This window comes from Pseudovirgaria hyperparasitica, assembly GCF_010093815.1.
Source record: "Pseudovirgaria hyperparasitica strain CBS 121739 unplaced genomic scaffold EJ05scaffold_2, whole genome shotgun sequence".
In the NCBI taxonomy this organism is placed as follows: domain Eukaryota; kingdom Fungi; phylum Ascomycota; class Dothideomycetes; order Acrospermales; family Acrospermaceae; genus Pseudovirgaria; species Pseudovirgaria hyperparasitica.
This window is the reverse complement of record NW_022985550.1, coordinates 65,300-91,686: the sequence shown is the minus strand read 5'-3', so window position 1 is coordinate 91,686 and position 26,387 is coordinate 65,300. Positions and strand designations below refer to the sequence as shown.

The 26,387-nt window shown below is 50.3% G+C and overlaps 14 protein-coding genes across 14 annotated transcripts; 8 read left to right on the top strand and 6 right to left on the bottom strand.

Moving 5' to 3' along the window:
- Window positions 1-2,222: 2,222 nt before the first annotated feature.
- EJ05DRAFT_496428 (DnaJ-domain-containing protein) lies at window positions 2,223-3,176 on the bottom strand (the record flags this gene model as incomplete). Its single annotated transcript, XM_033746390.1, has 3 exons — window positions 2,223-2,818; window positions 3,026-3,041; window positions 3,114-3,176. The coding sequence occupies 3 exons, from the start codon at window positions 3,174-3,176 to the stop codon at window positions 2,223-2,225; spliced, it is 675 nt and encodes a 224-aa protein (XP_033603966.1).
- A 409-nt stretch (window positions 3,177-3,585) lies between these two features.
- Window positions 3,586-4,574, top strand: EJ05DRAFT_496427 (replication factor A2; the record flags this gene model as incomplete). The annotated part of the gene is made up of 3 exons (XM_033746389.1): window positions 3,586-3,666; window positions 3,722-3,829; window positions 3,960-4,574. The coding sequence occupies 3 exons, from the start codon at window positions 3,586-3,588 to the stop codon at window positions 4,572-4,574; spliced, it is 804 nt and encodes a 267-aa protein (XP_033603965.1).
- EJ05DRAFT_174521 (MFS general substrate transporter) lies at window positions 4,427-6,969 on the bottom strand. The gene is made up of 3 exons (XM_033739541.1): window positions 6,431-6,969; window positions 6,287-6,373; window positions 4,427-6,234 (listed from the first exon to the last, which is right to left on the bottom strand). The coding sequence occupies exons 1-3, from the start codon at window positions 6,714-6,716 to the stop codon at window positions 4,658-4,660; spliced, it is 1,950 nt and encodes a 649-aa protein (XP_033603964.1). The 5' UTR covers window positions 6,717-6,969; the 3' UTR covers window positions 4,427-4,657.
- Window positions 6,970-8,167: 1,198 nt separating this feature from the next.
- On the bottom strand, window positions 8,168-9,228 carry EJ05DRAFT_472494 (CIA30-domain-containing protein). The gene is made up of 2 exons (XM_033743196.1): window positions 8,504-9,228; window positions 8,168-8,444 (listed from the first exon to the last, which is right to left on the bottom strand). The coding sequence occupies exons 1-2, from the start codon at window positions 9,158-9,160 to the stop codon at window positions 8,316-8,318; spliced, it is 786 nt and encodes a 261-aa protein (XP_033603963.1). The 5' UTR covers window positions 9,161-9,228; the 3' UTR covers window positions 8,168-8,315.
- Window positions 9,229-9,415: 187 nt separating this feature from the next.
- Window positions 9,416-10,157, top strand: EJ05DRAFT_496424 (uncharacterized protein; the record flags this gene model as incomplete). The annotated part of the gene is made up of 5 exons (XM_033746388.1): window positions 9,416-9,507; window positions 9,563-9,669; window positions 9,729-9,824; window positions 9,884-10,029; window positions 10,080-10,157. 5 exons carry the CDS (start codon window positions 9,416-9,418, stop codon window positions 10,155-10,157), a joined length of 519 nt encoding a protein of 172 aa, XP_033603962.1.
- EJ05DRAFT_174362 (uncharacterized protein) lies at window positions 9,887-11,379 on the top strand. The gene is made up of 2 exons (XM_033739540.1): window positions 9,887-10,029; window positions 10,080-11,379. The coding sequence occupies exon 2, from the start codon at window positions 10,168-10,170 to the stop codon at window positions 11,233-11,235; it is 1,068 nt and encodes a 355-aa protein (XP_033603961.1). The 5' UTR covers window positions 9,887-10,029; window positions 10,080-10,167; the 3' UTR covers window positions 11,236-11,379.
- A 787-nt stretch (window positions 11,380-12,166) lies between these two features.
- Window positions 12,167-13,284, top strand: EJ05DRAFT_507173 (uncharacterized protein; the record flags this gene model as incomplete). Its single annotated transcript, XM_033747890.1, has 2 exons — window positions 12,167-13,172; window positions 13,235-13,284. Exons 1-2 carry the CDS (start codon window positions 12,194-12,196, stop codon window positions 13,282-13,284), a joined length of 1,029 nt encoding a protein of 342 aa, XP_033603960.1. The 5' UTR covers window positions 12,167-12,193.
- Window positions 13,285-13,682: 398 nt separating this feature from the next.
- On the bottom strand, window positions 13,683-14,279 carry EJ05DRAFT_496421 (uncharacterized protein; the record flags this gene model as incomplete). The annotated part of the gene is made up of 1 exon (XM_033746387.1): window positions 13,683-14,279. One exon carries the CDS (start codon window positions 14,277-14,279, stop codon window positions 13,683-13,685), a length of 597 nt encoding a protein of 198 aa, XP_033603959.1.
- A 610-nt stretch (window positions 14,280-14,889) lies between these two features.
- Window positions 14,890-15,850, top strand: EJ05DRAFT_496420 (uncharacterized protein; the record flags this gene model as incomplete). Its single annotated transcript, XM_033746386.1, has 2 exons — window positions 14,890-15,217; window positions 15,294-15,850. The coding sequence occupies 2 exons, from the start codon at window positions 14,890-14,892 to the stop codon at window positions 15,848-15,850; spliced, it is 885 nt and encodes a 294-aa protein (XP_033603958.1).
- Window positions 15,851-16,694: 844 nt separating this feature from the next.
- Window positions 16,695-18,835, top strand: EJ05DRAFT_507170 (uncharacterized protein). The gene is made up of 2 exons (XM_033747889.1): window positions 16,695-17,279; window positions 17,340-18,835. The coding sequence occupies exons 1-2, from the start codon at window positions 17,000-17,002 to the stop codon at window positions 18,488-18,490; spliced, it is 1,431 nt and encodes a 476-aa protein (XP_033603957.1). The 5' UTR covers window positions 16,695-16,999; the 3' UTR covers window positions 18,491-18,835.
- A 1,106-nt stretch (window positions 18,836-19,941) lies between these two features.
- Window positions 19,942-20,850, top strand: EJ05DRAFT_482382 (uncharacterized protein; the record flags this gene model as incomplete). Its single annotated transcript, XM_033745163.1, has 2 exons — window positions 19,942-20,694; window positions 20,797-20,850. The coding sequence occupies 2 exons, from the start codon at window positions 19,942-19,944 to the stop codon at window positions 20,848-20,850; spliced, it is 807 nt and encodes a 268-aa protein (XP_033603956.1).
- Window positions 20,851-21,049: 199 nt separating this feature from the next.
- EJ05DRAFT_174202 (uncharacterized protein) lies at window positions 21,050-21,770 on the bottom strand. Its single transcript, XM_033739539.1, has 3 exons — window positions 21,568-21,770; window positions 21,246-21,516; window positions 21,050-21,178 (listed from the first exon to the last, which is right to left on the bottom strand). Exons 1-3 carry the CDS (start codon window positions 21,621-21,623, stop codon window positions 21,173-21,175), a joined length of 333 nt encoding a protein of 110 aa, XP_033603955.1. The 5' UTR covers window positions 21,624-21,770; the 3' UTR covers window positions 21,050-21,172.
- Window positions 21,771-22,072: 302 nt separating this feature from the next.
- On the bottom strand, window positions 22,073-23,133 carry EJ05DRAFT_491362 (uncharacterized protein; the record flags this gene model as incomplete). The annotated part of the gene is made up of 5 exons (XM_033745972.1): window positions 22,073-22,093; window positions 22,150-22,358; window positions 22,413-22,798; window positions 22,998-23,037; window positions 23,094-23,133. The coding sequence occupies 5 exons, from the start codon at window positions 23,131-23,133 to the stop codon at window positions 22,073-22,075; spliced, it is 696 nt and encodes a 231-aa protein (XP_033603954.1).
- Window positions 23,134-23,625: 492 nt separating this feature from the next.
- Window positions 23,626-26,286, top strand: EJ05DRAFT_530266 (P-loop containing nucleoside triphosphate hydrolase protein; the record flags this gene model as incomplete). The annotated part of the gene is made up of 2 exons (XM_033748961.1): window positions 23,626-23,677; window positions 23,829-26,286. 2 exons carry the CDS (start codon window positions 23,626-23,628, stop codon window positions 26,105-26,107), a joined length of 2,331 nt encoding a protein of 776 aa, XP_033603953.1. The 3' UTR covers window positions 26,108-26,286.
- Between the last annotated feature and the right edge of the window lie 101 nt (window positions 26,287-26,387).

Here is a 26,387-nt window from a genome sequence, read left to right as displayed (position 1 = left end):
TGATAATCCATAAAAAAAGTTAGGAACCACCGAACGCCATCCCGTAAGGAATTAAGGAATCAAAATAAAGAGGGAATCTCACTTTGAAACATGCATAAGTTCCCAGTTCTAGGGAAAACAAAAGGGCCGTAAACATGCGAGTTGCCCGTTCACAGACACACACACCCAAACACCAATTCTACGATCCCATTCTCGAACCGCCACATCCTGCTGCCCACGCTACTTTTTTGCCTATGCCTCCGCGGCGTCAAGTCAAGATGCGCCTAGGCGACCGGGCGCCCTGTCAAATGGGAAAAAAAATTAAAATACATCCATTTGCATGCATGCAAGGGCGCAGATCGCAGCAACGCAGATCGAGGGTTAATGTTCCCTTTCCCCCCCCCCCCCCCCCTCCCCCTAGCCCCTGCACCACCATCACCAACACACGCCACACGTACGATCTTCCTTTCATCGTGCATGAACCGCCAAGCCGCACGCAAGCACGGAGATATGCCCGCGGCTTGCTGGCTGACTCACTAATAATTGACTGACTGACTGACAGCTGGCTCTTTCCAGACATGTCACGTGGTAGCAAGTAACGTACGTAAATAGTAGTCTATGTACGTATACCACATACGTACGTATAATGCAGGCTGCAATCATGTCCCCAACATTGACTGCTGCTGGCCACCCTCTTGCCGCGGGCTGCACCCACGACGCATAATGACAGCCTCACTTCGAAAGGCATACATGCCTTGAAGCATCCATCCATCCATCCAGATTTGCTTATTTACTTTCACTTATTACTGTGACGACTTCCTGAGGTCTACTAAAGCCTAGTCTACCCGAGAACCCTGTCTAGTGTCTTTGCACCTACCTCTCTGCCCTTTGCCCTGCCTTACCAAAGCCCTAGCTTGCTGTCAAAGTGTCAACTTATTGCGTTTGCTGTTGGGGACTGGGGAGGCGGAACTGTTCCCATTGGTCCAACGTGCCGGGTAGGGCAATACTACCAAGAGGATGAGGATGGAGGGAGGGAGGGTACTTTGATGGAAGAGGTCATGAGGTAGCAGAGATGATTAGCCAGCCCTGTCCAGCCCTGCCCAGCTCTGCTTACTGCATTGTGGTACTGTGGGCCTCCTTGAACGGTCGCCTATCGCAATCGCGATACCATTGAGGCTCGTTCGAGGCTTAATGTGGATGCGTCGAAGCGCCAGTGTAAGGAGACAGCAGGGTAGAAAGTCGTCACAGCGGTACGTCTATGATACTGCTGACACCAGTACTATAGGCTATAGCTCGCCTTACGTAAAATATCTAGGAAACATACCTCTTGGTAGAGGATGGGTGGAGAATTGGGTTGTTCAAGGGAGCGGTTTTGGCGGCTGATGAACTGTGGAGCTGGGAAGGCTGAAGTGAGGACGCTGGGAAGGATGGGATTTGTAAACAAATGGCGCTAGTGAGTATGTATTGACTGCTTGGGTACTTCGTGTGAGGATCGGTGGGCGGTCGTATGACAGATGCAGAGGTTGAGATAGTGTGGTGCCCCTCAGTTGTTGAGTATTTGTAGTGAAATAACTTCCTATCTGTGCCTACTGAATATTACTGTCACTTTCGCAGTGTTTACCATGATCCATTATCCATTATCCAGTGACGATCACTGTGTCCTGTGCTGTGTATAGGGAATGTCTCTGGCTCCCCGCCTCGCGGTCAATTGGTACCCTAGAGGGCAGTGCCGAGTCTGGACCCGTTGAGGCTTATCTGAACCTGGGTCTCTGATCTTTGTCGATGGTTCGGAAACGGGGAGCGATGGGATGCACCGCTGTTGCTGAAAGTGCCTAAATTCCTGCCGTTGATGCAGCACGTAATCGTGGGTCGGTCAGTGGCCGGCGGTCACCGGACGGGAACAGATTTCAGCGATGGATCCAACGATATCGAGTTCGTGGCATGGAATATCGTGGTACAGTCAAGACTGTGGTCCAGACAGTCCTAGCGCTCAGAGGTGTCGTAATATTGTGTGTAGTATGGCACAGAAGGATTAAGCGTGTGAAGCTTCATAGCCTGCATCCACCAGGCTAAATGTACAGGAGGTCGTCTTGCTGGCCTTGACCAAGCTGTACGCACTCGGGGTAATGTGGTGTGATGCGATGCACAGGGGTGGTCGGGATTGCAAATACTCAACCAAGATGCCCTCGGTGTCGCAGTAAATAAGCTCCATTGAGTACCGAAGAAAATCCCATCATCCCACCTCATCCAAGTGTTTTCAGTTTCTTCTTCTTCTTAGCCCCACCATCCCCGCCAGCTGCAGGAGTGCCCTTCGCAGGAGTGTTTTGCTTGCCCTTCTTGTTGAAATCCCGCCAACTGTCAATTCTCTTCTCACGACTGGCCTCCCAAGCTTGGTCATGGTCTCGCTTTCTTTTGCGCTCTGCCAACTCCTCGTCTTCTTTCTTTTGCGCACGACCTTCCTCTTGCATTTGCGCCTTAAGCTGCTTGCGCCTGCGCAGTTCTGCGTCGATCAGCACCTCACGGGTCTTGTCGCGCCATTCACGCGCAAACTCTTCACTCTTTAGCTCCTCGTTGTCTTTGTCCCACTTCTTCTCGCGCATTAGGAGCATACGTGCGTCGGCGATGGCCTCGTCAAGTTGCGTCCGATGCTTCTCGTCGGAAAGTTCCGTCGAGGCCTTTTTCAATCGGTCGAACGCATCGGGAGCTCGGGGGTTCTTCGTCTTGTCTGGATGGATCAAAAGGGACTTGGAGCGATAGACCTTCTTGATGTCGGACTCCGGCATTCCCGGTTGCAGACCTAGAACAGCGTATGCATCGAGCTTGAATGCGTTGAGAATACCTGTTGGATGGTTGAGCCCCTCGAGGCTCGCGGGTGTTAGCTGTCATAGTATTTGGAGACATGGCGCGGGATATTTCAGGTACGGGGAAAGGGGAGGGTAGCATATGGAAGGGGAAATGATCTAAGAGCACGCTGCCGTCCTACAGACGTAGACTGGTTCGCGGTAGCGGGAAGACTAGATAGTGTAGTATAGAGAATAATGCTTACGATCGATTTCTGCATCCTGAAATGGTCAGCATGGTTTCTCAACTCGTGTGATATGCTCTGGCAGCTCAATGGAGAGGGGCTGACGTACCTTATCGAATTCCTTGGCTTCTCTTTCAAGGCCTTCGAGCTCATCATTGTCATCAGTAGGCATATTTGGGGACTGCGCCCACTATGGGAGACTTGCTTGGTTGTGTGTGTGTGGAAGAAATAGGCTTATAGAGTGTCGTAGTGGTGGTTGTTGGTGGTTGAAAACTGATCGTCAGCAAGGCTAGCCTTATCGATTTAGGTAATGAGATAGTAGTTGCGGTACGTCATCACGTGCTGACCTGACAGCTCTGAGGCAAGAAACGCGTCTTTTGCCTTGGCGCGTTTCAATTAGCCCCGCGCTCTGATGTAGCATTACAACTTGCAACTTACAATTCTGTCCATTTCACTCTTCTAATCTGTTCAGCAGCAAAACGAGAACATGAGTGAGTCAATGCGCTAGGAGGTTCTGATCATATAGCTAACTCTTGCAGATTACGGTGGCGGTTACGAAGGTGGCTACTCGACGACATCTTATGGAGCGCAAGGAGGAGCAGGCGGTGGTGGCTTCATCCCTGGAGATTCAAGTCAGAGCCCAAGTGCTGGAAGAGGTGTATGTGAATCATATCACTGTGGTTCCAGAAACGAGAGAGTTGACAGCATCGCGAACAGGACCGTAGCAAAGACACACTCCGGCCAGTCACAATCAAGCAGATAAATGAAGCGCCCCCATCAGCACAAGAAGGAGACTTTAAGATAGATGACACAGAAATATCACAGGTATGTCATTGATATAATGCGCCCATAGCACGTCGGGACCTTTACTTGGCCATCCTCGCTCCTGAATTCGCCTCGTCGGAGAATTCTACTTTCAAGAGGTCTAGACTAATTTCATCGCCTCGCCGGATAGCTCACCTTCGTAGGCCAGATTCGCAACATTTCGACGCAAGCCACCAATGTTACATACAAGCTCGACGACGGTACGGGAACGATTGAGGTCAAGCAATGGGTCGATGCAGACGCCACCACCCCCTTCGGCGAGGCAGATAACTCAGGAAAAAAAAAGCTAGCCGAGAACAAGTATGCGCGCGTATACGGAAAACTGAAGTCCTTTAACAACAAGCGCCATGTCGGTGCGACCATCATACGGCCAGTAACAGACTATAACGAAGTCTCCTATCATCTGCTTGAGGCGACAGCCGTGCACCTGCACTACACAAGAGGTCCCCTCAATGGAGGACAGAAGAGTACAGGCACAAATGGGACATATGACGCGCAGGCTGGTACTAATATGAACATGGCAAGTGGTGGACAATCTATGGCTGGACTAAGCGCCAACGCGAAGAAGGTTTTTATGTGCTTGTCCACTAGCCAGCAGAGTAACGAGGGCCTACATGTGCAGGTCATTGCGAGTGAGACAAGAATGGATCCTGCAGATGTGTACAAGGGTGGCGAGGACTTGTTGGCTGCAGGCATGATCTATACAACTGTTGACGACAGCACCTGGGCACTTCTCGAGATATGATGGGTACACACCGCACACAATCGTGCCAATTTACGTTACAATTGAGATGACGCTATGCTTTCAAAACCAATGATACCTCTATCTCACCTCTCTTTCGCCGGACTTTTCGATGAGTCTCTTGACTTAGTCGTGCTCAGACTTAAGCTGCTATTCTTATCTTTGAAGCTCTCCTTCGTATTTACCCGATCGATATCGTACGGGCTTTCATCGTAAACTTCTCGAGACCTTCTTTCAGACCTGCTATCCGCTCGCGTGCAATCGGTCCTGGTGGGCGCCAATACCAGCTCGTCCGTCCGAGCCCCGTATGAAAAATCCATCGCCTCCTGCTCGGCCTCTTCTTCCTTCTCCAGCGCCACCGATGAGTGGCGACCCGCATCTTCTGCATCCAGTTCCGGATTTGAATCGTCGTTTGATTCAAATTTCGTCTCGTCATTTGTCTCGTCACCTCTCCCGTCATTCGTATCACCACGAATCTTCTCCATGAACGCATCTGCTTCTGCCGCATATTTGCACCGCATGCGAATCGCTGCACCGTACTTGTAAAATAGGAACGGGAACGGCATGCAGGCCAATGCTAGAAACGCGGGTATTGTGCTGGCCCAATGTATTCCCAGACGTCTAAACATCTGCGTCGTGAATAGCGGGAATGCCGCACCGAATAAGGACCGCAGGATCGAATTCGCCGCCAGCACACTCGCGGCAAAGATTGTGTATGCATCAATCAGATAGTTCATGATAGACATAAACACAAGCACCATGCCGAATCCGAACGGAACACCTGCCGCAATACTCACTAGCCAGTGTATATTAGGGCTATTTGTCCACGCGAACCAGAACAAGCCGATCGGCAACGCAAAGCTGCCGATGATGACTGGTGGGAGACGAGCTTCCGGCGGTGCGAAGCCGCCCTCGGCTTCGACTACCTGGATGTATCGCTCGTTGTCGTAGAAGTTGTATACCATGGCGATCAGCATGCCGACGGCGACACCTACGAATGCAAGACCGCTGATACCCTGCGACCAGCCACGGCCCAGCTGATATACTTGTGGGAAGGCGCCGAAGAGCATGTACAGCGTGCCGTAGATGATGGCCATGTAGACGGAGAGCAGGAGCACGATGGGCTCCTTGAAGAGTAGGATCCAGGGGCGCTTGAGGGAGGTAGACATGACTTTGACAAAGGTGACCTTGCCTCGGTCATGATCGGCTCGCGATTCGTAGACCTTACCTGTGATCTTGGACAGATTTTGGGCGCGGCGACGGAGGAGAACTGGGGAGTAGGTCTCAGGCGAGATGATACTGCCGACGACCCAGATGAAGCCGGAGAAGATTGCCATTAAGCCGCCAATCCACCGCCAGCCTTCCGTCATGCCCAGAAAGCCTCCAATGATGGGCCCGAGGACTGGGCCCATGAATGGAGCGACGGAAAACACGCTCATGGCGAGGCCACGTTCTTTCGCCGGAAACATATCTGCGATAACACCTCCGGCATTCGTCAATGGCGACGACCCAAAGGATCCCGCGAAGAAGCGGCAGATGATAACAGTCCAGATGTTTTGCGCGCCGGCGAAGCCCGCATTGAACGCCGCGAATGCACCAAAGGTAAAAATGTAAAGATACTGGCGGCCGTATAGCTCAGAAAGAGGTCCCCAAAACATAGGTCCTGTGAACGTCAACTACTGCAGAATTCATTTGGATGTTATACAACGACGTACCTAGGGCGAACCCAAGGACAAAAACTGACAGTCCTGCAGTCACGAGCTCCTCGCTTGCCCCAAACTCCACAACCATCTCCGTCTCACCTGTAATAATCAGCCTTTCTCTTCTCTCAATATCGAGTCCGATGAGATGGCACATACCTCCCGCATAAGCACTTGAACAGAACGACACTGCCAGTGTCGCAAACGCCATCGTCAGCGCCATAACCCATTTCTTCCATGACGGCCATAACAATGGGTTTCTTGGATCGTGCTCCAGCCATTCTACTAGATACGGATCGTCTTCGGTTCCGCTGCCCTTATATGATGCATTCCGCACCTCGTCGGTGACAAGGCCTTGCTCCCAGACTAATCGCCAGTGTGAGATCTTACTCCCTGAATTCCCTCTTTCGAGATCTTTCTCGGATATTTGCTGTGAAGAGTCCATCTTGTATTGGGGCGCCACTGGCGTCGCGCCAAGTGATATCGTAGATGTGCCCGTTACTTATATGTGAACTACGTAATTGAAAAGGTGGGTGTATAGTGCAGGCGATTTCCAGAATAATGTTATATCTCCAACGTTGCTGTTGTTTCCAAGCATCTGTTAGCAGCCGCAAACACCAGGCGTCTACTCTCTACCTCAAAATGTTGCTGAGTTGACGATACTGAGAATACTAAGAATGATGGATGATGCTAATGCATTGGGGGAACATAAAGCGTAAGTATTTAGTGTGTAAGCTCCACTTTCTACGAGCCGTCGCGAATCGCGCCAACCAAGAAGCTAAATGAGCACTATAGTAGTCGCGCGAAAGGGTTGCTGATCGCTATATGGTTGGTGAAGGAGAATTGTGAGCAAGTCGCATCTCGCAAATCGCTAAAGGAAAGCGCCGCAAACATTCCAGTGGAAAGGCAAAGCAGCAGTAGTATAGGCAAAGGAAGATAATGAAGATGATGCATGCATGCGGAGAAAGCTGAGCAGAGTCGGAATTTGTCGCAGCGTCATGCCCAGGCTGGGAGAAACAGCCGCAAAATCTCTCGCAGCGCATTTGCGTTTCACGTAGAGCAAATCTCACCTACCAGTTCGCGTAGCATCGACGGCCCCACAGCCCACATAAAAGAGAGCGAGAGGGACCTGAGCAATGTGTTTAGGGAAAGGATACCGCGCCACCGAAGTCATGGATCTCTCTACAATACATCGCGATTGCGAAAAACCCCGATGGAGCCGGAGCGGGAACGGAGTGCTTGTGAATACCATTGGCCAATAGGAAGCCTGCTTCGGACACTAAAATCCTCTATCGAAGACCGATGTCCCGACCTGCCGGTGATCAGGACATGGCTGATGGGTTCTACTTTGGCGCCATGTTTGTGTATTTCCCGGGTATTGATCCAGATAAGCTAATTGGAGCTACCGCGATTGCGATACGTATATCGACTGCATCAATATAGGCTTTCGATTTGAAATTGGACTGCCACTGCCATAGACGGGGCTAATATTCCTCGTTCGGGAGTCATCCAGGTTCCAATGTAGCAGCAGGTTTGTCAGGCGGCCACGTGTATTCTCCATTCCAGGTACCTATCTGTTCTTGTTGAGTGGATCTCGTTGGCCATTTTCGGCTTCACTCAGGTCCAAGCTTAGAGGCCACAAAGGAGTTTTATCCAATCAGTGCTTTCGGTCGAGCTTTGTGCGTTCTCTTGACCAAAACTGGTAAGCTGTGGTGATTGAGGATGAGCGTACGCAGTTGCTTTCGACTTGCAGCTCTGGCGCGACATACATTGCCCCTCTCATATGTTGATGACCCAGTTGAGCGAATAGAATGGATAGTGGATTTGAGTTCCTGAAGCGGATCGCGGCTCCGACCGCATTGGAACCAATCCTGTGAACCTGATAAGCGCACGGACATCTCGAGTCAAGAAAAGAATTCAGTATTATGTAGAAATGATCTGCCCTTTTGCCATTTTAGTTTTTCGTTCTTAGGTTGCATATCAACTTTGTACAAATTTTCATTGAAAGCATGCTGTACGGCACGCTGCTTGTCACGCACAGCCTTCAGCCTCGCTTACACACAGTCAAGTGCAGCAGACCAACCGCGAGAAATCCAAAGACTGTGATGCCGGCAATGACCCCCAGCGTAGACTGACCAAATTGTCTCCAATTGCCATGGTCTGCTGGTGCAAGCTACAGCTCCGTCTTCGTTAGCGATCGCAACATCAGGGTTAGGATAGTTGAGAACGTACCATCCACTTTGCTGACCGTGGAACCAACACGCCGGTGTCCTTCTCACTGACCATTGACCGCGCATCCTCCCCATCTTTCCGCCTAGCCACAGCAGAGATGGATCTGATAGACAGAGAGAATGGCCCCTCTTGAGTTGCGAAAAAGCTTCTCATCATGATACTGAATCGCTTTACACTCGTCGTGTTCAGTGGCGGTGCATCTTCCTTCTCCCTGCCACGATACGTAGCATTCAGGTTGTCAAACGGAATGTAGATGACAGTGCTCTCCGCCTGCGCCTGAGCATCTGAAATTTCAAAGTCGTATTCATACGACACACTCGCCTGCTCTCGTCCATTTTCTGGATCCCTTGCCAGTAATTCGTCCTTGAGATTGAAAGTGTAGCGCTTCGTGTCGGCTTTCTCAATGTCCAATTCGATGCCGGTGTAGCAGCTCAGATCCCACGAACGATTCTCACCAGTAGTACGTTGGGAAGCAAATCCAGCACCACCAAGAGTCTTGTAGTCCAGCTCGCCGTAGAAGCGTGCTATAGGTTCGTATGCATTGGCGTGAAAATAGGATTGGGAAGAGCCTCCGCGCACACGGTCGTCGCTTGCCGTCCAGTCAGAGGGGTTCCATGGCTCCTTGCCGCCAAAAATGTTCAATTTGTCAACAGTCATCTCTAAGGCCGTGCGTCGATCTCTTAACATGAAACGATGCAAAGGTGGAGTGTATATGGATAGTGGTGTCACGTCATGGAAATTATGCTATGAGCTCTTTCGGAGTGACGAACTGCCAAGACCCATGCGGCCCACTTTGCCGCATTTGGCTAGGTATTCATCTAGATGTGGGGAAACAAAGTCGACGTCAACGTTAACCTCCAACATCCGTCCAACGCTCGTGATTGACCTTGGTTGTTCACTTGTTCAATCAGCATGTCAAGCACTCAGGTCTTCTCAGGCCCGGATATTGAGACCTACAAACCCGTGTTCGGTTTGTTAACAAGACGGCCGGTTCTGGTCAAACAGTCAGCATTCATCACAATGTGCATATAGATCTCATTACTGACATAAATATATCAGGAATAACAGCTATCGAGGGGAAGTCTTCGCTAAGCGGCCTTTGTTAGGCCCACTGCTCTTCGACAACAATGCATCCGATGCCAGGGATCATTGTGCAAATGAGAGAAGTACGTCTAGCGCTATCGAAGTAAACCTCTGCAGTTCACTAATGAGCGTTTGTAAAAAGCATTTTTATCTTGGCTTCGTCTCGCTGTCTACCTCGCAATTGTATCGGTCGCCATCCTGGTGTCATTTCACTTGAAGCAGCAGCCGTCTAAGCTTGGTACGTCTGCCGGCACTCAAACAGGAGTATTAAAGGCGATACTAACACATGTTTTTAAGAGAAAAGAATAGCCCTCCCTCTAGGTATTGTTTTCTGGCTACTAGCGCTGGCATGTCTGGTGTCTGGTGTTGCCAATTATGTCAAGACTGTCACGAGATACAGCAAGCGCATGGCTCTAGTCCAGTCAGGCTGGAAAACTGAGATTGTAATGCCGACTCTACCTGTAATCTGACTTGGTATTGACTACTACTACAGGTCTTCACTGTAGTTGCAGTGTCCATCGTCGCGGCATGTGTGCTTTTCCTTTCAACAAACAAAGGTGAAAAGTCGTGAGATTGTTGGCATGCATAGTGCTATACCCTGGTCAAGCGATGGACCCAAACACTCTACTTCACGCGTCCAGCGTGCTTGGACGATCTCCATCTTTGTGGTACTTATAGGGGCGAATGTCACCAGATTATACACGATTTCTGATCTTTGTCTCATTCCACACATGCCGTTCACACGCCCTGAGCCATTCGAAAGCGCCGTCGAAGGCCCTGAGGCTGTCAAATGCCGCAGGAGCAAGCGCAAACTACCCGAGCAACAGCTGTATATCCACCCATCTCACAGGCAGCGCCGAGCGGCTAGGACAGCCACTGCCGGAGCTACCTGTGAGCAACCCAAATATTTCCGAATATTCAGTCTCCCTCTTGAGCTTCGGGAGATGATATACAAGCATCTGGATGGCATTATCCAATGTCCCCGCCTATGCAAGAACAGCCGAAACGCGAATCGCAACATCTACACCATGGACCAAGACGACAAAGCGCGCAAGCAGTCTCATGTGACATTATTCTACGCCTTCAGCCTCCCAACGTTCGCGCGAGTCAACAACCAAGCTCGAGAGGAGATCACATACCTCTTTCTGCGCTTGAACACTTTCGCTGTCGAGTTCCAAGCCTGCAGCTGGAGATTCTGGAAGACGTTTGGCAAGTTCCGCTTGGGCCAGTTGGAAGAGCCGTGTGCCTGTACGAAGGCATACCGGGCGCGCATTCGTCGCAGCAGCGAGCTGCAGCGCACGAGACCCCACGAACGACTATGCGAGGATATACGGCGGGAGTACGCCCGGAAGCTGCACAGTGACATGATCAATGAGATTCACTACAGCTACCTGTTCATTCGTCTTAGTCGTGACGGCCGGAGTCTGAACCTCGCAACCAGCACGAAGCTGGACCAGTTGGAGGTGGACATGATCAATAGAGTCGCGAATAATATCGTGCCATCAAAAGTGGGAGTAAAGCAGCGCATTCGACCACAAGACCTTTGGAAGTTCATCTGCCTCTTTAAGTCCTGGGATCGGTACCTCAGGGATGAGTCTGGACCGGCGCAGCGTAACTACCGTGAGCCCTTCCCCCTGAACCCTAGTTAATGACAATGATGAACGCAGAAAGGAGCTAGAAGCACTTGCTTGGTCAGATCTCGTGGTTGTTTCCGGGGCAGCAGACTTGGGCAAACAGTCTACGTACCTCACATGTATTGTAAAAAATTTATTTCGAGTCATACCACATACGATATGTAATCTTGATCTACACAGTCAATCGCATGCATGTCTCCCTAGAATACGATACCCAACAAAGGGCCGCCTTGGATACTTCTGCACAGGATATTCTCACACTTCGTATCAAACCTAGGTTCTTATCAGTCTCAAGGTATGTATCGCTATAGCTTCTGATGACGACAGAGCTGCTGCATATCTTCGACTTCTTTACGCTACGACCCGGACGCCTTAGCGCGACGCAAAGACTATCTTCTCCGGGACGTGATGGTGAGAAGCACATGGAGTGTTGTGGCAGTGAAGACGCGTATCTGTATATCTGCAGGGTCCGTGCCGGGATGGCTTGAGAACGAATTACTTCATGACAATACTGCGGCAAAGTAATCTTTGACACATCAGGTAGTTTATCGTTTGCCAAAGAAGGATCTGGCGTTGTAGAAACTTGGTGCACTTGTTTTGTTGCCCGATTGTTGGAATCACTTCAATGTACCCAGTTTGATACAAACCAGAGCATGACGCGGCGTGCTATCTCACAGTTTCGTCCTGCTCAAACAAGCTCGGACTTTCTCAAACCTGGAGCTAGCTCATCGCGGTGAGCTCAACAACAATCAGAGCAACATTATCATCGATCGTCTTCCAGCACCAGTAAGGCCTCCTTGTTCAAACTTCTGGCGATTCACTTATCCTGTTTACTTACCCTAGTTGATAGAGATCATCTTGAGTAAGTCAACCAGTCTCCCCGAGTCATTCTTGCTAATTGAACATCTTACACTCCATGCACTTTAGAGGCTGATTTTGCACCCCTGCCAGGTTCTAGTGTTGCAACGTAACAATGGCCTATTACGTCGACCCCTTGGGAAGACATGTCAACATTACATTCTCTCGCCAAGACCAGTCGGATTCGAAGCTTGTTGTCGAACCACCAGACGAGCCGGAGCTTCCATCCTTCTCCTCCAGTGTGAAGGACAATTCCGACTTGGACTCAGACGAGCACTCGACCAGTATCAAGGATTCGCCAAGCAACTTCGCATCTGAATTCGCAGCCCATACAGTAGCCGAAGAAGATGTAACCAGGATTCGCAACTCTCACACATCTGCATTGTCTAACGGGAGCGGTTCTTGGCGATCATCGGCGTGGCCAGATTGCTCTGATGACGGGGACGTAGAGTTTGAGCAAGGGGAAATCTCGATCGGTGACTCCAGCACTGACTTCAGGGGCAGGTCAAGCACGAAAGCCATTTGCACTGCTGCGATCAGAAACACGACCCCTCCGCCACGTGGAGTAAGCAACCCATCTACACCGGAAGTCGATGTCCCCAGATGTATCAAGCGTTTCGAGGACAACGTAGAAGCAGTGATCGCTCTTGCGAAGAGGGACACAGAGCATAGAAGGACGATCCAATCGCTGCACAGACAGATTCAAGCTCAGCGCGAGGAGAACGACTGGCTGAGGAACAGTGTTGTTATCCACGACCGCGAAGTGCGCCATTCACGCGATCCATTCGTGGAATCCGAGACCAAGAGACATGGTACCCCGCAGAAACAAAAGCAAACGTTCCAGGAGTTCGAAGAGGAAGCTATGCCTGCGCATGTGAGCGATTTGGTAAAGCGGCACAATAACGAGATCGCAAGGCTCGAAAATAAGCTGGAGTACGTAAAGAAAAGAAAGTGCGCAGAGTTGGCAGTCCACTTGAGTCTGCCCGGAAGAGATTTGGACGAGATGCGAGAGCGGATTAGCAGCTTTCATGCAGAGATTGCGCAGCTAAAATCTCGTAACGATGACCTGGAGCTCAGGAATAGATGGTTAAAGGGTAAGCAATAATACCCTATGAACCTGGAGTGAAAGGTATAACCGGAGCTGATACAATCCTAGCTGAGCTTGACGAACTTGCAGCCCATCTTGAAGGCATGAAGAACATCTGATTAGTTCGTCGTCTTAATTGGAAGTATATGTTGGAAAGCTGTGAGGCGTTAATCTGATGATGAAGGTTCTTGTGATGATGAGGTTCAATTGTTAGCATCATGATGGTGTAATGGCTAGGACTACTACGCCTATATTGATGAAATGTTGGGAAGCCACCGGAGAATTGAGAACAGTTGTAATCAGTTCCCTCCAAACCTGTCTTTTCCAACGTCTGTCACGCTGTTATTTCCCAATGCTTCTTTTCCCACGAAAGTTAGGGCTATCTTCGAGGTGGTTTAGCTAGATCTTACAAGAGTGCGCTACGAGCACAAGAGGAATATCATGGCCTCCAAATAACTGATGGTTATCTTCTCTCCTGTGATTCATTGTTGGTGTAGCTTATGAGACCGGGGAATCCTCAAGGTGCAGGCGATCGACGCCTAGTGACAGATGGCTTGAAGTACCTTTGATATCTTTGCAGATCGAAATGACCTTCTTCGAGTTCATTGCTATCTGGTCGTCCAGCCCAACAGAATGTGCGACATCTAGGCAGCACAGTACCATCTCCCAACATTGCCTCACACTCCAGCCAGTCGTATGCAGAGGTCTCATACGCAGCTAGACGCTCAAAATGTTTTTCTGAATCGACCTTCCATACAACGCCAGTGACTGCTCCAGATGTGCTGGGTACTAAAGCTGGATATATACCCCACATTTTGATCTGAAAGCCGGAGATAGTGGCGGATCTCGTTGTCGGAAGGTCTGCTAGGCTGAGGACTGCTTGGATGACTTCAGGATCCATAAGTGAGCCATAGAAGAACATATAGCAGGGCTGGAATGGTCTATCTAATGCGCTTGTATTCGCGGCCATGTAGCGGACGTTGTCGACGAGAGGTCCATTGTAAGCCTGAGGAGGCATAGGACGAGGCTTGGGCAGTGAAATTATTGTATCTGATGATTTCACAGCTTTCGTAGGGGGAAGAGGAGGTGGTGGAGGAGGAGGTGCATGTGTCATAGTAACAATTGCATGGGAACTGCTACTTTCTTGCTGTGTTGAGGTCATAATTATGTTACAGCATGCTTAATTGCGATTTTTTGTCTTGAGAGTTGTTGATGAGGTACTGATGCCTTCCTGCAGGACGTGTGTCGCGCTTGTCGCGGCGAAGTTCGTGGAACGCCCTAGAAGATGTACCTCGCTCAACACCATTAGGCATCCATCACTTCTATTGAATAGTATGGTAATAATTCTTCTGATACTTCATAAAGAGTTGGACCTTCGTTACCATAATCTGTAGTGACTAAGATACAATCAAGGTTGAAAAAACACATACTATTGAGAGCTACGTTTACATATGGAATGTTGTATGTTTAGCTTTGACTTGGTATAGGAAAAGCTTGGGAGAAGCGCTGTTGTGGTGTACACATGATCGCGGACATCACACTACTGTCATTGTATTTGGAGTCATTGAAAAATATCGATTAGAGGAGATTTGCACAAGCAAGGAGAGTCAGGTTCTTACGCTTGACATCTGAAGATGAGGACGCGACGCGAATCACTTTCTTATCGCGCTAGCTGAAGCTCGGACTTGACCCTGATGCTTCAAAGCAACAAAAGTATTTACCATATGAGCTTGAGCTGGCTGGTGAATCCACAAGCAGACTCTCTACCTATTCGAACTGAGTTCCCACCCTTATTTCGTCTCCAACTCGTTGCGTTTGCGATTCTAGAGACGGCTGTGAGCAGCATGTCCAAGTTGAATGAAACCCCGTCGGTGGACAAGCGCAAGAGAGACGATATCAAGTTGGAAGATGACGACGATGAGCCATCAGTGGACCTGTTGAGCTTCTGCCGTCCACTTCCGGGCCAGATCTTAAATGTAGCTGCCAACACCAACCAGCTGGTACAAGGAAAGGGGAGTCCGATTATGGACCAAGTCGAGAATAGGAAGCCAAGTGAGTTCTCTGGATCGACATACCCATATAAATATCTTTCGTCTGCCTGTCCTAATAAAACCTGAATGTGCATCAGCAGCTCCAATGCTCATGGGGTCTAGGAGATTGGAAATGGATCGACAGCTAGACTTGCAAATTCCAGCGAGACGCTTCGAGGCTCACCATGCTCCTCCTGCGAAGAGGCCAAAACCAAGTCACTGTCCAAGCACCGACGAACCGGCACTGGGCCTGATGACGGTATCTACAGCGTATCTGGAGCGGTCGGAAAAGCGAGAGTTGGAATTAGAAAGGACGATCACTGTTTGGAAAACAAAGGCCTCAACACAGACCGAAATGTTGCGAATGATGCAGTGCACCATCGACCAGCTCCGCACCGAGAAGAAGAAGGTGGAAATGCAGAGAGAGAAACTCGTGATGACAGTCAGCCAACACAGGAAAGGAGTGGAGAACGCTCTAGTGGCAGAGCTGAGAAGAGTGAACGCGGAATTGACGACGCATTTGTCGGATGTGAAAATGGAATTCAAAGGAGTCAAAGAAAGTTATGAGGACCAGGCGAAGGAGATTGCTGGACTGCAAAAGGATCGCAAGCTTCTTGAAGCGATAAAGGAGTTGACCAAGGAGGAGGCAGTTTGAACATGACGACAAGGAGAAAGAGATTCGGAGAGAAAGCATGAAAGTATCAACGTGGGCTGTGTTTTGATATTTCCATTGGCGGTATGGCGACCAAAAAGACAATGATTGTAATGGAGGTGTTGCGGTGGTCAAAGTCAAGAAGATAAGTAATGAATGGTGCAGGATAGGAGGTGGAATGAATGCTATACATAGTAATTATATCATGATGATTGCTAACTGAGAATGCGGGGGCCCGCTTAGCCAGGACGGGCCAGAAAAAGGCGCAAATTAGTGTGCAGGGACAGGACCACAGGCTGGCACAGTAGCACTGGGCTGGGGCGTTACTTGGCTGCCACTTCTCCTCCCCTTTTCAAGCTCTGCGAATCAGACCGGTTTGTTTGCCAGCTGGCGTCTCCACCGTTTCAAACGCCAAAAAGCTTATCCCTCTTCCTTTCCGACGAGTCCATAATTACGTATGGGCGTATTGCAGTATTGCAGTAATTATTGCGGTATTGCGGTATCGCGGCTCCTCGCGGGACGGCAGAACAGTTCGTGTACTGTAGGTGTAGGGCACACCGTCGTGATAGCCTCGGCCGACCACACCTGCTTTTCTCCCACAGAGCCTGAGAGTCACGCCTCAATTGGCAGCGTAACCATAATGAGATAAGTTTGTTGACGATACCTAGGCTATGGTAGTGTGATGAGGTATGATGGCATGGACTAATAGCATCAAGCAGATGATTGTTTGTGCCACGGCAATTGATGGTTGACTGCTTGTGCTTGTGCTTCTGCTTGTGCCTTTTTGTAGCGTCACTGCCCCCCGTCCAACCTCCAAGGATGTAACTCTGGACTCCCCCTTGCTTGAGGAAGTTTCCAATTGAATTCCCTCATCTGCACCGCCGCCGTCACCATCACCACCATTGTCACCATCCAACCTGGCTGTGAAACCACACGCCACACTTCACATCGTTGTACCCACACAGACATCCCAGTCTTGCTATCTGGGGACCGCCACTCGTCGTCTATCTTTATCATCTTCTAATTACTGTGGGTGTGCGGTCCACCTTATTATACCCACCTTCATTCTTCCTCCATCCTTTCATTCTTTATACGTCGCCTCCAGCGTCGCGTCTGCAATTCAGGCGCACTCTGGCCTGGCATACCCTCGCGATGCGCTCTCAACTGTCCTTCAAATCGCCCATCGCTCGCTATGTCGTAGCCTTTGTTCTGATAATTGCTGTTGACGCGCAAACCTGTTACTACCCCAACGGCGACAAAGCAGGAGACTCTTTCGCATGTGGTACTGGCGATAATGTGGTATGCTGTCCGCTTCAATGGCAGTGTCTCGATAATGGCCTCTGCTACAATCCTGCTGCGAAAATCCTAGGTCGCTATTCCTGTACCAATGGTGATTTTGGTGCTGGCTGTGCGAACAACTACTGCACATACGGTGATTCTACCTGCCTTGCCTCTCGTGTCACTCGACCAGCTGCTAATTGACCTTCACCAGACAACACAGCTATTGGAAACGAGGCCATTCTGGCTTGCAATGATGGTCGCTATTGTTGTGACAAGAACAGACAAGCCGGAAACTGCTGTACAGACCAGGGTTTCGAGTTTGTGGATAACCTCTCGGCTGGAAACGTATTCGCAACGGTCTTGAGCACGAATGGCGTCGCCAAGGCTACTTCTCTTGCTGGTCCATCTTCCTTTACTGACGGTAGTCCCTCCTCGGCTCAGTCCTCGGTCCGTTCGTCGAATGGAGGTTCTACAAGACCTACTTCGAATCCTCCCTCTTCGCCTGCACCTACATCAGATGTAACTGCAGCTGGTACACCTGTAGTCTCTGAATTCACTTCAATTGAGACGGGTAGTAATGGTCCCGTAACAATCGTGCGAACCACTGTTCTCACTCCGGCTTCAACCGACACACCAACCAATAATGACGACTCTGGTGGATCCTCTAATACCGGCATGATAGTTGGTTTGGCAGTCGGTATTCCATTGGGTCTCATCGCAATTGCCGGCATTCTGTTCTTTCTGTGGCGTCGTCGACGACAACAACAGGCTGGGCGTAGCGACACCGGTAATACCAGCAACCCATTTGCCGCAACGCTTTCAAAACCTGGCAAAACTTCCACCGAGACGACATCACCCACAGAGATCACTGCAGATGCGAAGTATGCCAATGTACTTCCGACCGGTTCTCAGGGTAATCCTGTAGAGATTGACAGCAGGCCCATTTCAAACTTTACGGAGCTGCCCGAGAATAGTCCATCGCAGACACACTCTGAGCTTGAAGGATCGCCAGCACAACCGCCAAACTCGTTTGCTCGACAGTCGAAGAACAACCTTGCACCTGGAAATGCTTCTCGCAATTCCGAAACACCCAGCGGTTCTTCGATTTCGCCAGCAGTCGGCACAGGCAACTTCCCAAGCTCTCCAGTATCGATATCATCTATGAACGTTGAAGTTCCACAAGACGATCTGAGAATCAAGGGCGCACATGCGGCACATTTCGGTGGTGGATCGCTTCAGCCAGTACAAGAGGGTGAAGTCACCCAGTCTCAGAGCCATCCTCAGCCCCAGGGACCAGTAGGACCGACCAGTGGTCAGACACAGGGAGGCCGGTTTATACCCTACAGGCCCCCGCAGCCATGAAACACTATTATCTGCAGCACAATCTTTTACAATGTCGTTGTCCTCGAATGCATCGCACGAGGCTGAGATATCCCATGACGGCGTTTTTGCTTTGACTTCACTGGTGCGGCTATGGTTTTACGCCGTGTAAAGTAGCTTAAGAAGCGGGGAAAAGGATATATACCACACGCGAAAGAGGGACGTGCGGCAAATGATACCCTAGAGTTGTTACTGTTGGTATTGCATGTACTACTTGTTGAGATATCGAGGACACGCCCAAGACACGGGTCGGTCAATTCGTGCTTCTGCGTTGCCGTATGTCGGAGTCGAACATTCGTACAAAACTCTATAATCCAGCTGTCTATCTGCTATCTCGTGTACATCCCAAGGCGAACGCCCAACCGCGCTGACTCCGATGTCGCGTGCTCTCCCCAGCCAGCCACACACCCATACCATGCACCTCTCACTCTCAATCCGCACATCCCACTCTTCCCACCTCACACGTTACGAGCAGCACCGGAATCTCCCAGCTCTCCGGGCCCAACTTCTCCAATCACTGCTTCCTTGCCGAGCCGCACCCCATGATGTGTCCCCTCTCGTCGCGCTCCAGCACAGCAGCAATGTCTCGGCAATAGGCTTCCTTTTGCTGCTGCAGGTGCAGCCAAGCGTGCAGGTATTCCTCTGAGCTGGCTGGCTGTACGTACCTGCGCGCTAGCAACGCGCGTTCTTGTGTGTGAAATGTGAAGGCTGCTGATTGGCTGAAGGGACTGCGATTTTCGAACTTTATTGTCCTTTGGCAATTGCGGGAATGGGCGCCGGAGTTGTCTCGCGAGCTGAGAGGGTGAAGATCTATTGGGAGAGGGAGGGGGTTGGTGGTCACGCACACCCACGCAGCAGGGTCGACACGTGGGGAAGTTTTTTAAGGGGAGGGGCAAGTTGCTTGGGCGGGTATTTAAAGAGGTGAGTGATATGGGACTCTGGCTGGTTTGGTTGCAATGTTGTCAATCGATTGAGCGAGGTTGGGTATCATTCAAGAAGAGAAGGACGTTCAGATACGCGTCGTCGTTGTTGTTGCTGTCGTTGTTGTTGTCGGTTGCAGTTGACGTGTGTTGGCGTTACAAGGGCTGTAGCAGCAGCATCATCATCATCATCATCATCATCAGCATTGTGATTGTTGTTACTGTCAAAGCTTCCAATTCTGTTCGCCCTCTCCAAAACCTCAATCTCAAACAGCTTCGTTCCGCCTGCATCCACTCTCAGGTACCCGAGCCAGGCTTAAAAAACCTTAAAAAAAACGAGTTCCTCGATATTCTCCTTCCGGTTCCAAAAGACCTCGCCTGATCTCACGTCCAGTCAATCCCAGACCCCAGCAATTGACATCAATCCACACACACACACACAAACACCGCAGACAGGCCACCTCACGCACGATTTGTCGATACGAGACGAACATACACACACACAGAGAGAAAATGGATTTCGATACTCATGATCCAAACTCCTTCTCCATTGAGGCCTCTTCCACGCCACTCCTCACCCTCCTCAAGTCTCTCCTCTTGCTGACACTCATCCCGCCAATGTACATCATCGTGAACGACTACACGGCCTTTACCTCGCTCGGCCCCGGCGGCACCCCCAGCACGCCCTACGGCTATCTGAAAATCCGCTTCCTCAGCCTCTTTGCACTGCGCGATCCGTACGCTCCAGCATTCGTCCACCCGCACTTTACGCCCGGCGTACTGTCCGCACTACCAAAGCGTGGTGCGCCGAGACCGCGTGTCGCAGGCATTGCACCCCATCGACAAACAACACAGCGCATCACGCCGGGCATGTACGCACTATTCAGTGATGTACTGAAGAGCCTGGCAAAGGACCCCGCGAATCATCTCGTCCAGGGCACGAGTTGCTTCGAGAAACACGGGACAGGACTGTTCAGTCTGGCGCCTATTGTGCGGACGTGTCGTGGGGAAGTGTGCCATCTGCACCCTTCGGATGGAAGCATGCATCTGAGCTTGCACCCCGCAGACGCGAAGATTGTGCTTGAGGCCGGCTGGGGCGAAAGGCATCCACTTGCCCAGGGAGGGTGGATGAGGAGATTTGTGCCACGGGAGTTTATGATGGTGTATGCCCCGCGTGAGGAGGAAGATGTAAGGGTTCTGGTGGAGATTGTGAGTGCTGCGGCCTGGTGGGTTAGTGGGAGGAAGATTGGAGGGAGGGATGATGAGGTGAGTGTGCCGGAGGGTGTTGAAAGCGGGAGGGAGTGTAGGACTGGGGCATGTCGGGTTGCGTTGTGAGGGCTTTCGTGCACGAATCTGAACATGTGGAAGAATGGTCGCGGCGAGAATAGGAACAGATTGACAGAGCGTCCGGCGAACGTATGAGAAAAGTGATGCCAACGAGAAAATGGACGTACACAAGAAAATGAATGCGAACGAGAAAAGGGATTGGGCGTTGGGAGTTCATCTGGGTTTGTCTATTTTGTAAGCTCGGCATATAACGCAGTTCGTTAGGCGTCATGACTGAAAATCAGTCCATTAATTCGATTCATCTTGTCTATCTGGGGCGCGCTCTGCATGGTCTTCGTGTTAGCTTGAGTGCTCATTACTCATTAGACTGTAATATGCTTACATTTAGCAACATATCCCATCCATCCATGAGACTCACTGCCCACCCTGTCTCACCCAGTCCGCAAACTCTTTTCTCTTAGCTCTAAACACCATAATCAGTAAAACGTCCTCGCCGCCCCAGAGCATCATCGTTGCAGAATCCTACTAACCCTAACGTCCCAGAACCCTACCCGCTCCTCCAGTATCCTATAAGGATTCTCTTTCCTCCCATTCTTCTCAATCGCTCCTGCCCATTTATTCCATTGTATCGGCTTGAGCGGCGTGCTCGACAGCACAATTCCGATCGAGAGCACCACGACGGCTACCAGCAGCTCGATGACGATATCTAGAGGGAGAGACGAGGCAGGATTTGCGGGCGTTCCGGAGGCGCTGCTTTGCGATGTGCTGCTGAGCGCAGTGTGCTCGTGGGCAGAGTAGACACTGGTGCTTGGTGAGAAGCTGGTTACGACGATATTACTCTGAGAAGCTTACGCGTGTGTGAGGAAGATGAGGCCAACGGCGTTTAGTATCGTGGATACGAAACTCATCTTGACAGGACGCAGCAGAAGTTATGTCAATGGTCCGTAGGCGCTGTTGTGAGCCTTTGTGGATGAAACTCTGCGGCGTGTGGATGTTGACAAGCTGGGAATCGAAAGTGGACCCCCCGCAAAGCTGTGGCCAATCAGGGCATCGCTGTGCATGTGTCGATGACCTTGATGTTCACATCAGTCGTTTCGCCAAATGCGATTTGACTTTAAAAAGATCGAATTCATGACTGGCACTTTCTGGCACGGATATGGGAAATGACAGTTCACTTGGTATCATTCATGTTCCTCAACGGCTTCATCCAGCCATATAATGCGTTCGTAGTCTATCAACGTTTCCATCCGTTTTCATGCCCATAGTCATATATGGCCTCCGGTTCCATGCATCCTCATCGTAAATCATATGACACCATGCGGTGAGCGGTATTGCCAGCGCACATCCTATATACGCTCTACAATTTCTGCATGGCAATCTATAACAGCCGATCAATACGAGACCACGATAAGCAACTTGTGTGGTGAAACTTACAACATCGGTGGACTGGACGTAGTCCTCGAGCTCGGAGATACTCTCCTGGAGGTCTTCAAGAGAAACCTTCTCGTCCTCCACGACCAAGTTGATTTGGAGCTTGAAAATACCGAAGCCGACGGGTTGAAGTTTGCTCCCACCCCAGACGAGTCCATCCTGTTCGATGGCTCGCACTGCCGCCTCCATGGCTTTCAGATCGGTCTCATCATCTAATCTGCTAGTTAATATTCGTTCACCGCGGCCAACATATATTTATGACGTACCCCATGGCTTGACTTCCATTGTAACGATCGACTTGGCAGCAGGCTTGGTCTTGCCTTCCTTCTTCTTCTTGTACTCCTCTAATCTGCGAGCAGTCTCTGCTTGCTTCTCCTCATCTTCTTCAGACTCGCTGCCAAAGAGATCAACCTCATCATCATCCTCAGCAGCAGCCGCATCATCAGCGGGAGCCTTGGGCTGGATGGGCAGGGTGGAAACCTCGGGGCCGTACGCAGTTGCAGCCTTGGATGGGTCGCCTGGCAGCGAAGTAAACTCAGACTCGTACGTGGCGATGTGCTTATACCAGCGGGCGGCGTGAGGGTACTTCTCAACTGCGGGCTTTTCCTTGAAGGCCTCGAAGACCTTCACATCGGCTTGAGTAGGTGCATGTCTATGGTCATTTAGCTATAGATCTCAATTGAAGTGATCATTTGTATCGATTTCGAAGGTAAGGAGATCAGAGGTGCGACGAGCGCATTGGATGTAGTCATTCGCGGGGTCTTAAGCCGCTCTTAAACACGGACCAATTTCTTTTCATCATAGAAGCAAAAGGAAATGATAAAAAGTATAGGGACATTCATCCTACGTACCCGATGATGTAACTACGGCTTGCCAGCCAGGTGTTGAGCACTGTGGTCGAGGTCAGAGACTGTCGTCTGAAGGCAGATCCAGCGCGGGGTACGAACGAGTCAAGCCAGCATCGGAGACGAAGTCGGTGAAACCCATTCTTGGAAGAGTGAGATATGTATAATGTGGAAGGGGGCAGTAGACTCTGGTAGTTGAGAGTGGGATATGTGGTGGGGTTGAAAGAACTTGTGGTCGAAGTCGAGAGGGATGTTGTAGAGGAACGGAAAAATCGTCTCTTGGTGAAATTTGAGGTGGAGTCAAGGCTTTGCATCCGCCGCTATGCCGCTTTGGACCAGCCAGCCATCATTTCCACCCAAGCCAAATTTACGGCGCAAATCTTTAGGAACAAACAGTGTCATGTTTGGGACGACATTTGTATCATACATTCCAGGTCCAAGATGTAGACTCAAACCGAGTCAGTACCTAAAGATGTGATGAATGCGTGCCCTCCATTCTCCAGTCGATTTTATCTTCATGGCACAATTCTGTGCTTCGGACACGCATAGTACAAAATTATGTCCCTGTCGCGCTAGCGTCACAGCTGTCGCCCTAAGCTCGACCGAGGACTTTTCGAGAAGCAACTCGAACGTCATGGCAGGACGGCTCTATGCGGTGCGCGTCGCGCTGATTCTACGTATACATAGTAGGTCTCCGTCTCTATCAGCTCACTGCAAAAGTCTTCTTTAGTTGGATGCCACACCAAATGCAGTTATTCCGGGCGCGAGGCGCATTGCGTCTCTCCAGTTCCATCCGGAGTCTCACTCGAACACCTCAACCTATACTTTCCCTGCGAGAACCTTTAACACATTCAACACACCCGCTGAACACGCCACGAACACCATGGCGAGGCTATGCGAACGGTCACCCTCATCCTCCAGGCGGCACGCACCGCATGAATCTGGATGGTGAAGATGAGAAATCGGCGCTGGAGACGTACGGTGTCGACCTCACAGCGCGCGCGAAAAATGGCCGCCTCGATCCCGTAATTGGAAGAGATGGAGAGATTCACCGCACGCTGCAAGTCTTGAGCCGCAGAACGAAGAATAATCCGGTCCTCATTGGTGCCGCTGGCACTGGAAAGACTGCTATTCTAGAGGGTTTGGCGCAAAGGATAGTGAAAGGAGACGTTCCTGAAAGCATGAAGAACAAACGTGTCATATCACTAGACCTCGGACAGCTAATAGCAGGAGCGAAGTTCCGCGGTGACTTCGAGGAACGTTTGAAGAAAGTGCTGAAGGAGGTCGAGGAGGCCAAAGGAGACGTTATCCTCTTTGTTGACGAGCTACATACTCTTCTAGGCCTTGGAAAGACCGAAGGCAGTATTGACGCAAGCAATCTCCTCAAACCTATGCTATCTCGCGGCGAGCTCCAATGCTGTGGAGCAACGACGCTCAACGAGTACCGTCTGATTGAGAAGGATGTTGCGCTTGCACGCAGATTTCAACCTATTCAAGTTGGGGAACCCACCGTGCAAGATACTGTCTCCATACTTCGAGGCATCAAAGAACGATACGAAGTACATCATGGTGTGAGAATTACGGACGGGGCCCTTGTTGCCGCCGCAACTTATAGTAATCGCTACATCACCGACCGGTTCTTACCAGACAAAGCGATCGATTTAGTTGATGAAGCTGCGTCTGCATTACGTCTTCAGCAAGAAAGCAAACCAGACACCATACAGGAACTCGATAGACAGATCATGACTATCCAGATCGAATTGGAATCGCTCAGGAAAGAAACTGATATCGCCAGTAAAGAGCGGCGTGAAAAACTTGAGGAGAAGCTGAAGTCTAAACAAGACGAAGTAGCAAAGCTTTCAGAGAAGTGGGAACAAGAGCGGAAAGAGATTGCCGACCTCAAACAGACACAAGCCGAACTCGAACAAGCCAGGCAAGAGCTTGAGGAGGCGCAACGTGAGGGGAATTTTGCGAAGGCAGGAGAACTGAGGTACTCTCGAATCCCTGCGTTGGAGGACAAGCTGCCCAAAGAGGGCGCGGAGTCCGCAAGAAAGGGCCCCGATTCTCTTATACATGATTCAGTATCATCGGACGATATTGCTACCGTAGTTTCACGGATGACGGGGATCCCGGTAACCAAGTTGATGAGTGGCGAAGTCGAAAAGCTCATCAATATGGAGGATACCTTACGACAATCGGTACGTGGTCAGGATGAAGCCTTGGCCGCTGTTGCGAATGCAGTCCGGATGCAACGTGCTGGCTTGAATGGAGAAAATCGACCCTTGGCTAGCTTCATGTTCCTCGGACCTACTGGTGTGGGCAAGACTGAACTGTGCAAAAAGATGGCAAATTTCTTGTTCAGCACTGAGTCAGCAGTCATCCGTTTTGACATGAGCGAATTTCAGGAGAAACATACTGTCAGCAGACTGATTGGCTCTCCTGCTGGCTATGTTGGATACGAAGACGCTGGTCAACTGACAGAAGCAGTTCGACGTAAGCCATACGCCGTCCTTCTGTTTGATGAATTTGAGAAGGCCCACCGCGACATCTCAGCCTTGTTGCTCCAAGTGTTGGATGAAGGTTTTCTCACAGATGCGCAGGGGCATAAAATCGATTTTCGCAATACAATGATCGTGCTCACATCAAATTTGGGCGCTAAGATTATTCTTGGGGATGACGCAATTCATAGCCGCAAGCTCAAAGAAGATGGAGAGATTTCACCAGAAGTCAAAGCCGCGGTCATGGATGTGGTTGCGTCAAATTACCCACCAGAATTCCTTAATCGCATTGATGAGTTTATAGTATTTAGAAGACTGTCACGCTCCGCACTACGCGACATCGCCGAGATCCGACTAAAAGAGCTCCAGGCAAGACTTGATGATAGGCGTATCACGCTACACGTGCCGAATGAGGCTAAGGATTGGCTCTGTGAACGTGGATATGATCCCAAATTCGGTGCTCGACCTCTCAACCGCCTGATAGCACGCGAGATTGGTAATGGATTGGCGGATAAGATAATTCGCGGTCAGGTCAAGACTGGAGACACAGCAACAGTCGCGATCAAAGAAGGGGGTGAGGGACTAGTTGTGCTTAATCACTCGTCACAAGTGATCTAGGCTGCACTGTATAAAAATTTATGATGCTCAGGTATGTTTATCTGATATAGTCTTGTATATATACTATGCCAAACTCCACTTTGGTATTCCTGATGACGCATTGAAAGGACTTCCGTCCTAAGCACACTGCGCTATACTTTAATACACCAGAATATGTATTAGAAGATACTTCTCCGTCCACACTTCTTATATTCTAAAGGTCTGCATCATAGACCGATCATCACGTTTTTGACCTACGTAGGTAGTTGGCTCTCTGGCAGATTATCTGCACGGTACCTAT

Excerpts from the sequence above, each read along its gene's own strand:
- EJ05DRAFT_507170 (XM_033747889.1), top strand. The coding sequence starts at position 17,000 with ATGCGCTCTCAACTGTCCTTCAAATCGCCCATCGCTCGCTATGTCGTA. Across the intron at positions 17,280-17,339 it reads GAACAACTACTGCACATACG|ACAACACAGCTATTGGAAAC; the intron begins GTGATTCTACCT and ends GACCTTCACCAG.
- EJ05DRAFT_174202 (XM_033739539.1), bottom strand. The coding sequence starts at position 21,623 with ATGAGTTTCGTATCCACGATACTAAACGCCGTTGGCCTCATCTTCCTC. Across the intron at positions 21,517-21,567 it reads CTCATCTTCCTCACACACGC|TGTCTACTCTGCCCACGAGC; the intron begins GTAAGCTTCTCA and ends ACCAAGCACCAG.
- EJ05DRAFT_472494 (XM_033743196.1), bottom strand. The coding sequence starts at position 9,160 with ATGACTGTTGACAAATTGAACATTTTTGGCGGCAAGGAGCCATGGAAC. Across the intron at positions 8,445-8,503 it reads CACGGTCAGCAAAGTGGATG|CTTGCACCAGCAGACCATGG; the intron begins GTACGTTCTCAA and ends ACGGAGCTGTAG.
- EJ05DRAFT_174521 (XM_033739541.1), bottom strand. The coding sequence starts at position 6,716 with ATGGACTCTTCACAGCAAATATCCGAGAAAGATCTCGAAAGAGGGAAT. Across the intron at positions 6,374-6,430 it reads TTCAAGTGCTTATGCGGGAG|GTGAGACGGAGATGGTTGTG; the intron begins GTATGTGCCATC and ends TGATTATTACAG. Across the intron at positions 6,235-6,286 it reads TGTCCTTGGGTTCGCCCTAG|GACCTATGTTTTGGGGACCT; the intron begins GTACGTCGTTGT and ends TGACGTTCACAG.
- EJ05DRAFT_174362 (XM_033739540.1), top strand. The coding sequence starts at position 10,168 with ATGCATAGTGCTATACCCTGGTCAAGCGATGGACCCAAACACTCTACT.